This window comes from Panthera pardus, unplaced genomic scaffold, assembly GCF_024362965.1.
Source record: "Panthera pardus isolate Hobbes unplaced genomic scaffold, ASM2436296v1 HiC_scaffold_10, whole genome shotgun sequence".
Lineage (NCBI taxonomy): Eukaryota > Metazoa > Chordata > Mammalia > Carnivora > Felidae > Panthera > Panthera pardus.
The window spans coordinates 70,747,647-70,762,175 of record NW_026526655.1 but is presented as its reverse complement, the minus strand read 5'-3'; the positions used below and the strand labels follow the sequence as shown (position 1 = coordinate 70,762,175).

Genomic DNA, 14,529 nt, shown 5'->3' with positions numbered 1-14,529 from the left:
ACAACTTAAAGTCTATTTATTCAACTAATACTTAGCATCTCAAAATGTGCCACTCTGCTATACTCTAGAGATACCAGAAGAAAATAGTCTCTGCTCTTGAAGAGGTCATAGTCTAAAGTGAAATCAGAAGTATAGATAATGAGACTAGAATACTATAATTGCTTTAAGTATGTGGAAAAAGCAGTAAGAGAACAAGGGCCATTGCTCTTCTTTTCCCCTGCTGTATTTCCAGAATATCAGTTTTTAATTTATTACAGAATTTGCTTGAGTTTATAAAGTACTTTATTAAGTGGTTTAAGAAATAGTTCAAAACTTTAACTTGAAAAAGTTGTTGATTTTTCCCATCCGGTGACTACATTTTCAGCATTATTCGTTTATTATAATATTTTATATGCAGGTATGCTAAAGTATGTTTTTAAGCCAGAGATAAAAGATGAATATTACCTGGCAGAACCTTCTGACTTGGTTCCAAAAGAAAATACGAGTCCTTTGGTTTTCCATGCAGGTGGGGAAAAAATATATAGTAGAAAGAGAATAGGCTGAAGTTTGAATCACTTACACACTCATTCTGGGCCTATCTCTAACTTGCTAAGTTTTTTATACTGGTTACTTAGTGTCTGGATAATAGAATATTTTTACCTATCAAAACATAGTGATGAAAGAATGGGCAATTATTGGTTAGTATTTATGAAGAGCTTTGAGTTCTTTGGAAAAAGCCGTAAATACACAGAAGTAGATAGTGAGGAAGTAACATCAGCATGTTTGCTGATTCCTCAGCCTGGTAGCTCTGTGCAGCCCAGGTAAATTTAGGTATTACAGAATTTGCTATAGACATTTAAATCCTCCTTGCAGTCAGCCAACTCACTCTTTCTAGGGACTTGGGCATAAATTTATCTAGGAAAGAGATGTCTTGTCCTGAGAGGCATGGCCCTAGACTGGATTTTGGTATTTAAGGTTTAGTTCTGAGACTCATAATCGTAGGATATGTGATCCATATGGATTAACAAGATACATTCTTCTATTTGCAATAATAGTTTGGATTCCTTTTTTTTTTTTAACTTGGATTCTTTATTTCCATTATTTTTTTTTTCAACAAGCATGTACTAAATATCTCCTATGTATAAGTTACTTTGCAAAGTTTAATGGGAGTATCAAGTCCTATAACACTACCCTCAGGCAACATGTAAAGAAAATGAACCACCTAAGTTACTTATCAGCTCTGTCAGTTACTCTTCTTTGAAGTGTATTACTTATAAAATTTCACCTTTTGTTTGGCAAAATGTGGTATTTTGCTTTAATTTCCTAAGCTAATATATTTTGGGAATCTAGGAACCGCTATATAATTTATAAAGAACTTTAAGCTTACTGGTCTCTGAAAAGAATAATTTCATTAATTTTGAACTCTGAATTTAAAAAAAATTCAAAATCTAATACTTAGTATGTACTGAAGGACATTCCAAGATTATTAGGACCTTCTTTTATATTCAGGGAATTTACAATTTAGTCATTTATTGTTGCACCAGTGATAAAAATTGATAAAGAATTCTCTGTTATTTGTTGGTGATAATTTTTTAAGACTTTGTACTAATTTGGTAATTGTAATGTAGCATTTTCAAATTTGCTTGAAGGTTTGTTAACATCTATATTCTCTAATGCAAACTGCTGTCTTTTTTCATTGCGTAATTTTCACAGCCACTGCAATAAAATAGCAAGATGAATGGATTAAAAATATAAGGGAAATTATGATATTTAAGATATCCAGTAAGGATTAAGCACATATTCTCTTGCTTCTTAAAACTTAATCTGAGAAAATAAGTTTTTGGTCAGTATAATTTTGTAATTTGTACTCATTCCTTTAATTTTCATAGGGTTTTAGTCAGAGCTACTTTCTTTGTGATTTTATACCCTAAGTATAAATTCAAAAGTGTTTTTACTTAAGAGACGTGAAATGTTAACATTTTTTAAGTTACAGGTATTTTTATACAGTGGCATAGAATGATAGAATGAATCCATTTTGTCATTCATGCTTTTTTCGTTGCTGCCATTAAGAACTGAATCCTAAATTACAATTTTTATCCTAACTGAAAGACCAAGAGTTGAACTATTAACTGAAATTTCTCTAATTAAAGTGACTTTTTAAATTTTACAGTGTTTTAAGTCAGTGATGTTTATAATGATTATTACTGTATCGTTGGATCCAGTTTTTGGCTCACAAATAACATGCTCACTACCTGGGAAATGGCAATAGGGCAAACCATATCTATATGTAATTCTTAATGGACAGTAGATGTATGTACACACATCTGTCAGTAAATACAAGGCTGAATGGTTTTTATGTCCACAGACTGAGAACTATGAGCAGAGAATACGTGAGCAACAGGAACAGCTGTCACTTCAACAAACTATTATTGACAAGCTGAAATCACAGTTACTTCTTGTGAATTCCAGTCAAGGTATCTTCATATTTATTTTTTACGTATTTCTTAAACCTCTTGAAGAACAGAAAGATGGAAATCAAGTGTTTCTATTTTATTTCTCCATTGTTTCTCAGTAGTTCTGATATTTTAATGATTGCGGTGCAGTTACATGTTTTCATTTATGAAATGAGTACTTGCCAGGGTGTGGGAAAATGAACATTCTTGTAGAACTCTGTGTTGATAAAACTTCTTAGAGGGCAATTCGCCAGTAAGTAGTGAAAGCTTTCTTAAATGTCTGTGCCTTTTAAACAAAAAATTCAAGTCCTAACCATATGCCATAAGAAAATGTGTGTTCAAATACTCAAAGATACATATGTAAGGATGCTTATCACAGTATAACTTCTAATAATGAAACATTAGATATAATGAAATGTTCAACAGTTAAATTATAGTCTTTCATATAATCATCAGCTGTGTAGAAAAAGTGATGATAATAGATGTTAACTTACTAACATGAGACATGTTCATTATATATAGAAAAGAACAAAGCAACAAAAAAGATTCTTGTATGAATTGATATGTATTGGAAAAGAAAAACTGTGATAAAATATAAACTAAAATTTTGACAGGAATAATTCACAGGTCATAAAGGTTGTGAGCAGCTTTTATTTATTTATTTATTTTTGGTATGTCTGCATTTTCTAATTTTCCTATAATAAGTATGGAGTAGTTATGCAAATGATTGTCTTAAACAAGAAGTGCATACCTGAAAATCCTGCTTGTTGATGGTAGGCCTCAAAGAGCTTCTAGTTTTCTAGATTCTACATAGTTTTTATACCACTGATTTGGGGAGTGTAGGAGTTTTGTGGGAATGGAAAAAATCTAAATGGGCAAATTTAAGTTGTCAAGGTAATTTTTATCTTAAGAATTTCTGAAACTCATAGTTTAAAATTTCTTTAAAATTAGGGTTTCTGATTTGTTTTTATTTTTTCAGCTGGTACCAAAAACAGGGATATCCTACTTATATCCAAGAGGTTTTTGTCTTGCAGATAACAGTTTTGGCTATGTTCCTCTGCTTGAAGACGGTGAAGCAAGAAAGAATAATTTGACTCTTGATCAGCCACATGATAAAGTAAAATCAGGAATACCAAGAGAAAAAGAATTAAAGGTAGACTGCACTGCTGGTTTATTCCTTAAAGAAAATAAGAAGTGATGGGATGCCTGGGTGGCTCAGTCTGTTGAGCGCCCAACTTTGGCGCGGGTCATGATCTCGTGGTTCGTGGCTTCAGACCCCACATCGGGCTCTGTGCTGACAGCTCAGAGCTGGGAGCCTGCTTTCATTATTAGATTTTATGTCTCCTTCTCTCTCTGCCCCTCTCCCACTTGTGCTTGGTCTCTCTCTCTCTCTGTCAAAAATAAACATTGAAAAAAAAATTTTTTTAAGAAAATAAGAAATGAGAAATTGGATTCCACAGACTTACTGAATTATTCAGTCAGTATTCTATCGAATTTGGGTGGGCGAGAGCAAGGGAGAAGGTGGAGGAGATTTTTTTCACTCCTACCATTGCTTCAAAAAGCAACATTCAAATGCTGACACATAACACATGTGCTTCTTTGTTTTGTTCTCCTGCGGTAGATCCACCACTGGAATTCTAAACAAATTGTAGATGTACACAAACGAATGACTTACATATTTCAAATAGAAGCACTATTTCCAGGTAAAATAAAGGCTTAGGGTTCATGTTTCCTAGTATCCTCTTTTCTATATCACAAAGAAATAAAACATTTAACTAAGGTAGGTAGTAAGGCACAGATGATTCTGGATTAGAAAATAACATTCTAGTTTGTTCTTCAATTTCCTGTGCTTAATTTTTTAAAAAATCTACCTAACCAGTTCGGCAAAAGTCTTCACTGAAACAATATAAGAAGGAACGTTCCATATCTGTGCAAGGAGACATGTATAAGGATGTTGGTTAGAAACAAATTAAACATCCATCAGTGGCAGAACAGTACACCTTTACAGGAAACACTTTAGAAAAATTAAAATTTTTCTAAAATTTTGTTCTAAAAACCAAACATTTATATATTCGTATGCCTAGATTTCAGAAACAGTATTGAACAAAAAGTGGAAATTACAAAATGATAAAATGGGAATGACTTATGTAAATTTTTTCAGATATAAAATATTATGACACTGTTTCTAAAAACACAAGTATGTAGTAAAAGTATAAAAACATGGACAAGAACGTTCCACAACTTTCTTGGAAAAATGATCACCTCCATAGTTGGGGAGAGAAGAGTCTCTGATTCTGGGAAGGGAATAAAATGAAAGATCAGTTGTATCTATAACTTTTCTTTTTTTAAAGAAAACTACTGAAGTGAAATGTTAACACTTGTTAAGTCAAGGTACTAGATACATAGATGTGTATTATTTTCCATGTTTTTATGAATCCTTGAAATGTGTGTTTAAAAAGGAATTTTTTAATGAGTTAGGTTTTAGAAGGATGAAATAGCTTTTCAATAAAATAAGATTTCCTAACTAATGAGGACTCTTAACATCCACAAGACCAATTAAGTCAAGAATGCTATATTTATTTCTTTTCTTCTAAATATGGTAGAAGATTTTAGCTTTGTGTGCCAAGGTTATTCATTTATCGATCCCATAACTAAGACTGTTGTAATTTGTTTTTATTTAACATGAAATATGAGAAACCCAGTTTAAATACTTTTCTATATATAAAAATTTATAAAATTTATATAATTTATAAAATTATATAAAATATATATATAAAAAATAGAATGAGAAGTTCTCTAATGTATCTCCCCTTTCATTTTTTTAAAAATCAATCTTGTTTTTTTATTTGAATCATTCAGCTCTCTTCACCCTCACTCCAATTTCCATTTATCTAAAAATGCTGATAAACACAAGAAACTCTGGCACTGGAATATGTTTCAGTTTATTTTGCAAAAGACAAAATTCAGAAACAGTGATTCTGACTTCTGAAATACAATTTTATGATTGGGTCTATTATAGTGCATTATAAAATAATTGAATTACTGTGAAATGGCAGCACATAAACTTAGTGCTTAAGTAAACAGTATTTACATTCCATTTTCATGTTTTGGGGACTTCTTTCTTTTACTTAAAAAAATTTTTTTTAGTATTTATTTTTGAGAGAGAGAGACAGTGTGAGCAGGGAAGGGGCAGAGAGAAAGGGAGACACAGCATCTGAAGCAGGCTCCAGGCTCTGAGCTGCCAGCACAGAGCCTTGTGCAGGGCTTGAACTCAGGAACTACAAGATCATTACCTGAGCCGAAGTTGGTTGCTTAACCAACTGAGCCACCCAGGTGCCCCTTGTTTTGAAGACTTTGAAATGTGATTATTTACCATCAATTTTTAATCAAAATTCCTACATATATTCCAGTTATAACATTTCTTTGAAGATAATAAAATATCTCTAGTTCAAAATATACAGAAGGCATTTTTGAAAATATTAATCTTGGTTAGAACAAACAGGATGGTATAAAAGGCTCTTAGATATGTTAGTAATTTCATTTATTTTATATTTGGGTAATTTGTCATTGTTTATGAAAGGTTTAGGGTTTATTTTTCAGTCAGTAAGTGTTCAGTGGGAACCTTCCTCTGAATTATTTTTTAAATTACATTCGTTTTATTTTTATAAGATGTCTTTTGTCTATAAAATATATACTATCTGGATATCTGGCTTACATTAAGTGTAAGTAATAGAAATTATGTCAGAGATGGCTTATTTCCAAAGAATTAATAATGTTGCACAATTGTGACTTTATTTGTAAACAGACAATAGAGGAAAAAATAAAGTGAGAAATATAAATCTAGTGAGTTCTCTTAATGATCTTTACTAATAGGGGAAACATTTATGTGACAGCTACATATTTAATACTTGGAATAGCTCATCAACTCAGTCTTCTTATACTGTAACTATTTAATAAAAATAAAATTAACTCTTATATTTCCGGTTTCTCATCATTATCTAGAGTCAAAGTGCTAAATGAGCACTAAATATGCAACAGATTAAAAGGAAGAAATATATTCCAAAAGAAGGAAGGAATTGGATTTATTGAATATTTGAGAGCTGGCTGTATATTGTAAAAAAAAATAGGCCTTATTTAGAAAAATACTGGCCAATTAAGCAGTTGAAACTCAATTCAGTTTTAGTTAATACAAGTGAAATCCTTTCCTAAAGAATTTTGATTTTGGATGTATCAGGGTTTTTCCAAAATGAAAAATTGCATATTGGTTGTCAGTTGCAGCTTTGTAAAAGTGTGCATGTACGTGTAGAAACTGAAAGGCAGCATGTACAAATGGCTAAGAGAATGGTACAATTCACTTTTTTTCTGTTTCCAATATAATTTTATGTAATTAGTCTTTTTAAAAACTAAACAATTTCTAGAAATCACGTTCCCAATCAGTTGGCCTAGGCTCTGTAAAGAATAAGCTAATAGAAATGCTTTGAACCAATAACACAAGGAAGCTACTGCTAACCGCTCACAGTCCTTTCCTCCTTCTGTTTGGTGAGTTGTTTGAGGATTTGTTTTCTTTTGACTATTTATTTTGTTCAGGATTTGGTTAGGATATTTGACAGCAACAAATGACATTATGGCATTATGGCAAATGATGTGGCTTTCTTGTTGCTCTCTTCTCTTGGATCTCTTACTTTCTTACTTTGAGGAAATAATGCCATAATGCCAGGCTGCCCTGGAAAATGAAACAAAAAGCAGAGAAAAAGGGTATTTGAGGGGAAAAAAGCCCTTTTAGAAAATTTTATTTGAGAAACATGAAATTTGTAGATCAGCCTCTGTTCATGGTACTCCTCCACAAAGAACATGCAAGAATTCTTCGACTTCTAAAAGGACATAAGGAAGTCACGACAGCAGAGCTTGTATAATTGGGTGACCCTTAATACTCTGCTTTAGTTTAGAGACATTAGAGAAAAAGTACTCAGTTTAGTGGAAAACCTGAATTTCACTTCTCATATACCACCATAGTTTGCACAGTCTTTCTTGAGGAGATACGGTTTTGGCAAAGGGGTCATTGCGTTATCTATCATACAACAAAGTACCCTGAATTTTATGCCCAAACTTAACAACTTAAAACAACAAATATTTATTATTTCAGTTTCTGTGGGTCAGAAATTTGGAAGTGACTTAGCTGGGTAGTTCTGGTTCAAGATCTTATTTGACTGAAGTTAGGATGTGGGCAAGGGCTTCAGTCATCTGAAGGCTTGGCGTGGTTGGAGGATCCACATCCAAGATGGCTCACTCAAATGACTGTTGGCAGGAGACATCTCCATGGCCTTTTCTCACAACCTGGCCAATAATTTCCTCAAAGTAAGAGAGTAAGTGATCCAAGAGAAGAGAGCAACAAGAAAGCCACAGTGCTTTACATGACCTAGTTTCTAAAAATCACATACCTTTACTTCCACTTTATTCTGCTCATTAGAAATAAGTCACAAAGTGCTTCAGAGGCAAGGAAATACGCTCCTCTTCTTGAAAGGAGGAGTACCAGAGATTTTGTACATGTATTTTAAAAGCATCACGGGATGGTAGATTGTGACATACAGAGAGGGTACCATAGATCAGGTTGTGGTGTGTAGTATTTGATTTATGTGATAAATACTAATGAAAAGTCAAGGACCTTGGCAGAATTTAATAGTAAATTCAGCTTCCTGAATCCTATCAGTGTTAATCTCAGAAGAAACAAATATCATAGCTTCTCATCTTAACAATTTGAAAAATTCTGGGGCGCCTGAGTGGCTCAGTCGGTTAAGCGTCCGACTTTGGCTCAGGTCATGATCTCGCGGTTTGTGGATTCGAGCCCCACGTCAGGCTCTGTGCTGACAGCTCAGAGCCTGGAGCCTGCTTCAGATTCAGTGTCTCATCCTCTCTCTGCCCCTCCCATGCTCATGCTCTGTCTCTCTTTGTCTCTCAATAATAAATAAATGTTAAAAAAAATTAAAAAAAAAAACAATTTCAAAAATTCTGACGTGAATGTAGACTTTCCAGAGAACAGCTGAGCAGTGTTTTAGAGAACCAAGAAACTATTGCCTGTTGTTACGTTTTCTTTTTTTATAACCAGTTTTGAAAATTGAAAATATTTATATGTAGAAAATCAACACAAAAATGCACACACTTATTCTTGACAAAACTATCTCTTGTTTATAGAACACCATTGTCAGACACAGTAGCATATGTCATGAGAGCAGTTATTTAAATAACAAATTGTGTTTCTTAATGTAGATATAAAGTGGCATTGTTTAATTCACTTTTTTAAAAACTAGGATTGTAATATCCTGGATCATTTTTAAGATCTTGGAAATAAGAGATTTTTATAATACTGCTTCTGAGAAGCACTTCAGTTGCCAAACTGAATACTGTTCTAGGTGTCCAGGGTTTGACAAAAATTGTTTGCCCTCATCTTTCTATCCTACAGTATTTTTTTTGGAAGTTACACAAGAGTCTAGATAGAATGTTGGGATGCAAGAAAATGTATAGGGAGTGATGATATTGAATACATAGAAGAATTTGGTGATACTGGTAAATTTTCTTCGCTCACTCGTCCAGTGACTGAACTGCTATGTACCTGACACTGCCAGCCACTGGAAGAACAAAGAAATATTGTCGATGCTGGCTTAAAGTTTTGATTTAATAACCAAAATCAACGTTACTGAATATTGTAAGGTCATTTCAGAGTCTAGGATCCAGGATGCAAAGTGTAATACGAGTTTATTTGAACTTCTGTTTTTTAACATAGAGATCATGTGTCCAAAGAGCTGATTTTCTGCTTTGTTTCTGATTTTATGTATGTATTTCTCATTTGTTCTTTATACGTCTTTTTTCATCTGAGTTACATGCTTTAAGCAAAAGTGTAAAAATACAAAGAATGCAGTTATTACGGAAAGATGCCAGTTAGACAGTTGGCCCATCCCTCATGTCGCCATTCTTGTGATTAGATCGGTAGATAGACGGTAGCATCAAGGAGCAGCAAAGATTTTGTGGGTTTTGAAGAGTAAAACAGTGATGTAGCCATGGAGCTGCCATCAGTGCTAACATTAAGGAAATAAGATGTGCTGTACCTGGTAATTCTAGTGAATATAGAGGCTCTGACATGTTTGAAGAAAGCTGATGTCTAAAAATTCACTTGTCAATCACTTAGACAAGAAGTATTTGTTGAACTCCTATTTGCCTAGTCTTGCTAGTCATTGACAGGAGTACAAAAAAAGAATGAGACATGATCCGTCTCTAACTTTAAGGAGCCATGTAGTCTGATTGGAGAAACAAAGATTTGGACCCCAAAGCAATTAGCAAACATTGTAAGTCAATGTGAAGTCTTAATTATATGATAAAATGAAATGCTAATTATAATTTTATGGTACAGATAAAACATATAGGACCTTAATTTAAAAATAAAATTCCCAGTGAGCTAAAAGGTAGGCTTGAGCAGGGGATCAACATTTAGTTCAAGGAGAGAAAAGAAAACATATTCTTATGTGCCTATGTTTTGGTACTGTGTGCATAGGTATGAAAACCTAATTTTCTGCAAGATTTTAATGGGAAAAGAATAATTTCTAGATACGAGCTCAGATTATTCAAGACCACTTTGGAGAACATTATGTAAACTGAACCTGGGTGCCTGGGTGGCTTAGTCAGTAAAGTGTGTAACTTTTGATCTTAGGGTCATGAGTTCATGCCCCACACTGGGTGCAGGATTACATACATACATACATGCATACATACATAACTGAAAGGTAAAACTGACGATTTTGAAAGATCAATTTCATTTACTATAAGCTTTTTTTTTTTTAAGTTTATTTATTTATTTTGAGAGAGAGCACACTCAAAGAGAGGAGGGACAGAGAGAGACAGGGAGACAGAGAATCCCAAGCAGGTCCCATGCTGTCAGCGCAGAGTCCAACATGGGGCTCGAATTCACAAACTGTGAGATCATGACCTGAGCCCAAATCAAGAGTCAGACACTTACCTGACTATAGTAGGTGCCCCTACTATAACCCTTTTAAAATGACATAATCATGGCTTCAGAAGACAGAATGCTCCCTACTATTTTGTTACCTTATTCTATGGATGGTCCTTGAGAGGCATTGGTGTGTTCCTCCAGTTGTTATGCATGACAGTTTCAACAGACAGTGTATGAACTTTAATGCTGCTTTACTTTCTGAACTTTTGTAACTTATAAAACTGGCCTCACAAGTCTAGGTCTTAGATGGTATCCCCATCCTTGCAGTGTTCATTTGTCATATACTATGGATTTCAGATGCAGCTCCCACTTAGGGATCTATATCTGAGTTTAGGCCCCCTATAGTTTCTCCCTTTTTTTTTTAATGTTTATTTATTTTGAGAGAGAGTGCACACACAAGCTTGCACAAGTGCGGGGGAGGGACAAAAGAGGGAGAGAATCCCAAGCAGGCTCCATGCTGTCAGCGCAGAGATGCAAGGCTTGATCTCACAAACCCGTGAGATCATGACCTGAGCTGAGATCAGGAGTCAGATGCTTAATCAACTGAGCCACCCAGGTGCCCCAGCTTCTCCTTTTTTCTATTGCAGGTCTTTTCAACTATGTTTGTTGGCCAACTTGCCATATATTGTCCAAGTACCTGGTTTTATAAGCATTATAAAAGCTTTATAATAGACTGTCGTATTATGAATACCTTGCCACACGTTTCTGTCAATGCATATAGCAGTTTTTGTGAAAGTGTAGCTGCTAAAGCCTTTCATCTGTAATTTTGAATACTGCTCTAACAACAAAACCATAATATGAAACCAGTTAAGTTTTGCACGAAGAGTTCTTACAATAGAACTTGCATACTGTTTCCCCCTTCCTTTAGCAGTTTACTATCTTCAACCATTAATAATTTGTGTTTTTTTAATCCAGAAGGTATATAGGAACCTTTTCAGCTTTTTCTTCTCTTATTTGTTCATGTGGATGTAGTTCTATTCAAATATCTTATTTTACTTTACAGATATTTGTTACATAAGCAGACACTACTATATTTAGAAATGTTTATTTTAGTCCATTAAAAACTGTAAAACCAATCTGTATCATGTACCAAACTGATTTAAAATATACATATTTATTGGGAAAAAATAGACTGTCATATACAGGTATATGATAAATATTTTTTCATTTGAATGAAAGTTAGAAATTAGACCATTAGTCAAGATATGTAACCATCAAGTGATTTCTGTGGGAAAAGTCAAATTTGGTTACATTGTCTAAACACTACCTTTTCTAAGAGAGGAACTTGAAATAAATTCACTTAATGTTCATTACTCAACTTTGTTAAAAAAATGACTATATTTTAATGCTCAAGCTTCTCTTTTTATCATCTTTTATTAGATAAAAATAGGGATGTACCCTCTATACAATGGCACATGCCAGCCTAAGCTGAGGCTTATGTAGTATTGGAGAAATGTATGTGAGCACCTCTTCTCAGTCACAGCAAATGTCCTATTTCCCCTAAGTTGTTTCTAGAGACTGGATTGAATATACCTTCTTTCAAAGTATTACATTTCTGTATTACTCCTCTTTGGAGACCGGCTTTTGTTTATAGATTATCTGGTAGAATAATAATTAGAAGGCAGAAAAATCCTCTTGAGTCAGCTCATTCATCAAAGTTCAGAGTTTTTTCCCAAAGTGTTATAATAAATATATCACAGATTTTAAGAAACAAAAAAAATATATATTAATATCCCAAACATTTCACTATTTTGAATATTTCAATATATTGAAACTTCTGTTGCAGTTTTGATTGTTTCCAAATCTGAGTTATTAATCCATCCTAACCCTTTCCTGTTCTGGGTCTCTTTTTTAATTCAATACATCATTTTAGAGTTTTTGTTTTTATAATACTGGAAATAATTTTTAAGGGGAGAAAAAAATGAGAAGTGGCATATCACTTCTTAAATTCTCTTCCCAGGCTTCTAAGCAGATTTGATTATTTCTGGTATGGTTTTTCTCCCCTCATTTCCCCCTATTAGGCTCTTCCTCGCATTTCCCATTTTTCTTTTCTCTACTCTTCTCCAGAGCCCACAAAACAAGAGTTAGTATATTCTGTTCAGCCCTGATTTCTCTTGACCCAGGCATGAAAGTCTATTCTCTCAGCCTCAGTAGGTTAGGACTAGCCCCCCAAAACAATCTAGTTTCTCTCATATTATTATCTGTCATCCTAATTTCAAAATCCGTTTTGAAGACATTTGTTTTCCAACATTATAAAATGCTTCTGCATTGGACCTGGTGTGATTTGTTGTGTTTTTTTATTGTTTTGGTTTTTTTGGTTGAATTATCTGAAGAAAATCTAGCTTCATATAGATACGTAGTTAGGAAAGAGAATAATATTTTAATAACCTTTTTAGAAATTGTGGCTGTTCTCCTTTGATACTATACCAAAATTCAGTAAGTAGTAGTTTAAGTGTCAATTGCAATATAAAAGCTGAAACCAATGAACTTTTCTTTTTTTTTTTTTAAATGTTTATTTATTTTTGAGACAGAGAGAGAGTGCAAGTGGGGGAGGGGCAGAGAGAGAGGGAGACACAGAATCTGAAACAGGCTCCAGGCTCTGAGCGGTCAGCACAGAGCCTGACGCGGGGCTCGAACCCACGGACTGTGAGATCATGACCTGACCCGAAGTCGGACACTCAACCGACTGAGCCACCCAGGCGCCCCAAACTTTTCTACTGCATTAAAAGCCAGAGGTCTATCTTGTCTATCTTTAGATCTGTCTTTTACCTATATGATTTTGTAGCATCATAAATCGGTCATTTGAAAAATACTGGTTCACTGTGCTATGCAGATCTTGCAAATGTTGACTTATGATATTTAAAAATCACATTTAACATCATCACTGATCTCATCATAAAAGTCTTTTTAAGTATTGGGCAATTGTCAAGCTTACTATAAGGGGTACACAGTTCCCAAGATTTTCATTTTCACTTTCTAAAATTTTTTTTCATGGACAACAAATCTTGTCAGTTTTCTATAAAGTGAGAGGCTAACTTCATTTGCTTTTGAGAATGTCTGAATAACCATAGCATGCATGTCAGTCATTCTTTCAAGTGAAAATGGTGTTCCATTAAAAAAGTGACTAGTTCAGCTTGCAACTCTCAAACAGTTGAACCAGTGCTTTTCCCCAAGACAACCCTTGTAGTTTGGTATGAGATAGAAGTCCTTTGTGTGTATTTCCTATTTTGTCTCACACAGTATTTAAAAGCTATTAACTTAGAATCAAAATTTAATAAAATTAATAATTTTTACTATCTCATCAAGGAGACATTTCAGGACCCCAAGGATTTTTTTTTTTTTTTTTTTTTTTTTTTACTGAGTATGTGGCATTAAAGAGAACGGTAACTCCAGTTTTGTGTCATGGCCTTGATATGTTCAGGCACTAGCAGTTTTACTCACCATTGCTTTTGCATCATCAATATAAATATCAAAAGAGTAAAAAAAACAAATAACATCTAATAGTACTGTGATAATAGTTGACGCCATATATGTCAGGGTCAGGGATTTGATTTTACGCTACCCACAAGCTAGTAAGTTAGCCAGTTACTGCTTCAGAGATGCTGTAATAAGACACAAGGCTCTTGAATCAGAAAAAAATCTTTGTTATACACAGCACATAAGCAGCAAGAGCATTATTATTTGTGTTGGTCCCTCCAGGAAAGAGGGAAGGGTAACGTGGTAAGACCCAGATGGATGCCTACATATGTAATGGGTTGCATTAAAAGTAAGGAACACTGAGCTTGGGAGATGGGTCATTTTACAGCAAGCAGTAAGTAGCATGCTCATTGTCCAAGAGAGACATTAGCTTTCATGTTTGCCCTCTGCAAACACAGTCCTCAGAAATATCCCAGGTAAAGAACAATCAGAGCCTTGTATTCTTGGCATACACAGCAAAAATGTAGGGACACTCAGGGCCCAGGTAGATTTCTTTCCCAAAGGTAGATCCCTTGAAAGAATCTCAGGACTTCCAGGGATCCTAGACCTTATTTTGAGAACCACTGTTTTACTAGATTATAATTTTCTGTTAGAAAAATATTGCCTTTTTCTCAGTAAGTT

General features: G+C 34.0%; 1 protein-coding gene across 3 annotated transcripts in view; it reads left to right on the top strand.

Moving 5' to 3' along the window:
- The window catches only part of TANK (TRAF family member associated NFKB activator), a 93,571-nt gene that overhangs the window by 57,830 nt on the left and 21,212 nt on the right, over positions 1 to 14,529 (top strand). For all 3 annotated transcript variants that reach the window (XM_019457602.2, XM_019457595.2, XM_019457588.2), the window contains exons 3-4: positions 2,345 to 2,453; positions 3,467 to 3,585. In XM_019457602.2, the coding sequence (XP_019313147.2) occupies positions 2,345 to 2,453; positions 3,467 to 3,585 (228 nt within the window). The remainder of the gene's footprint in view (positions 1 to 2,344; positions 2,454 to 3,466; positions 3,586 to 14,529) is intronic.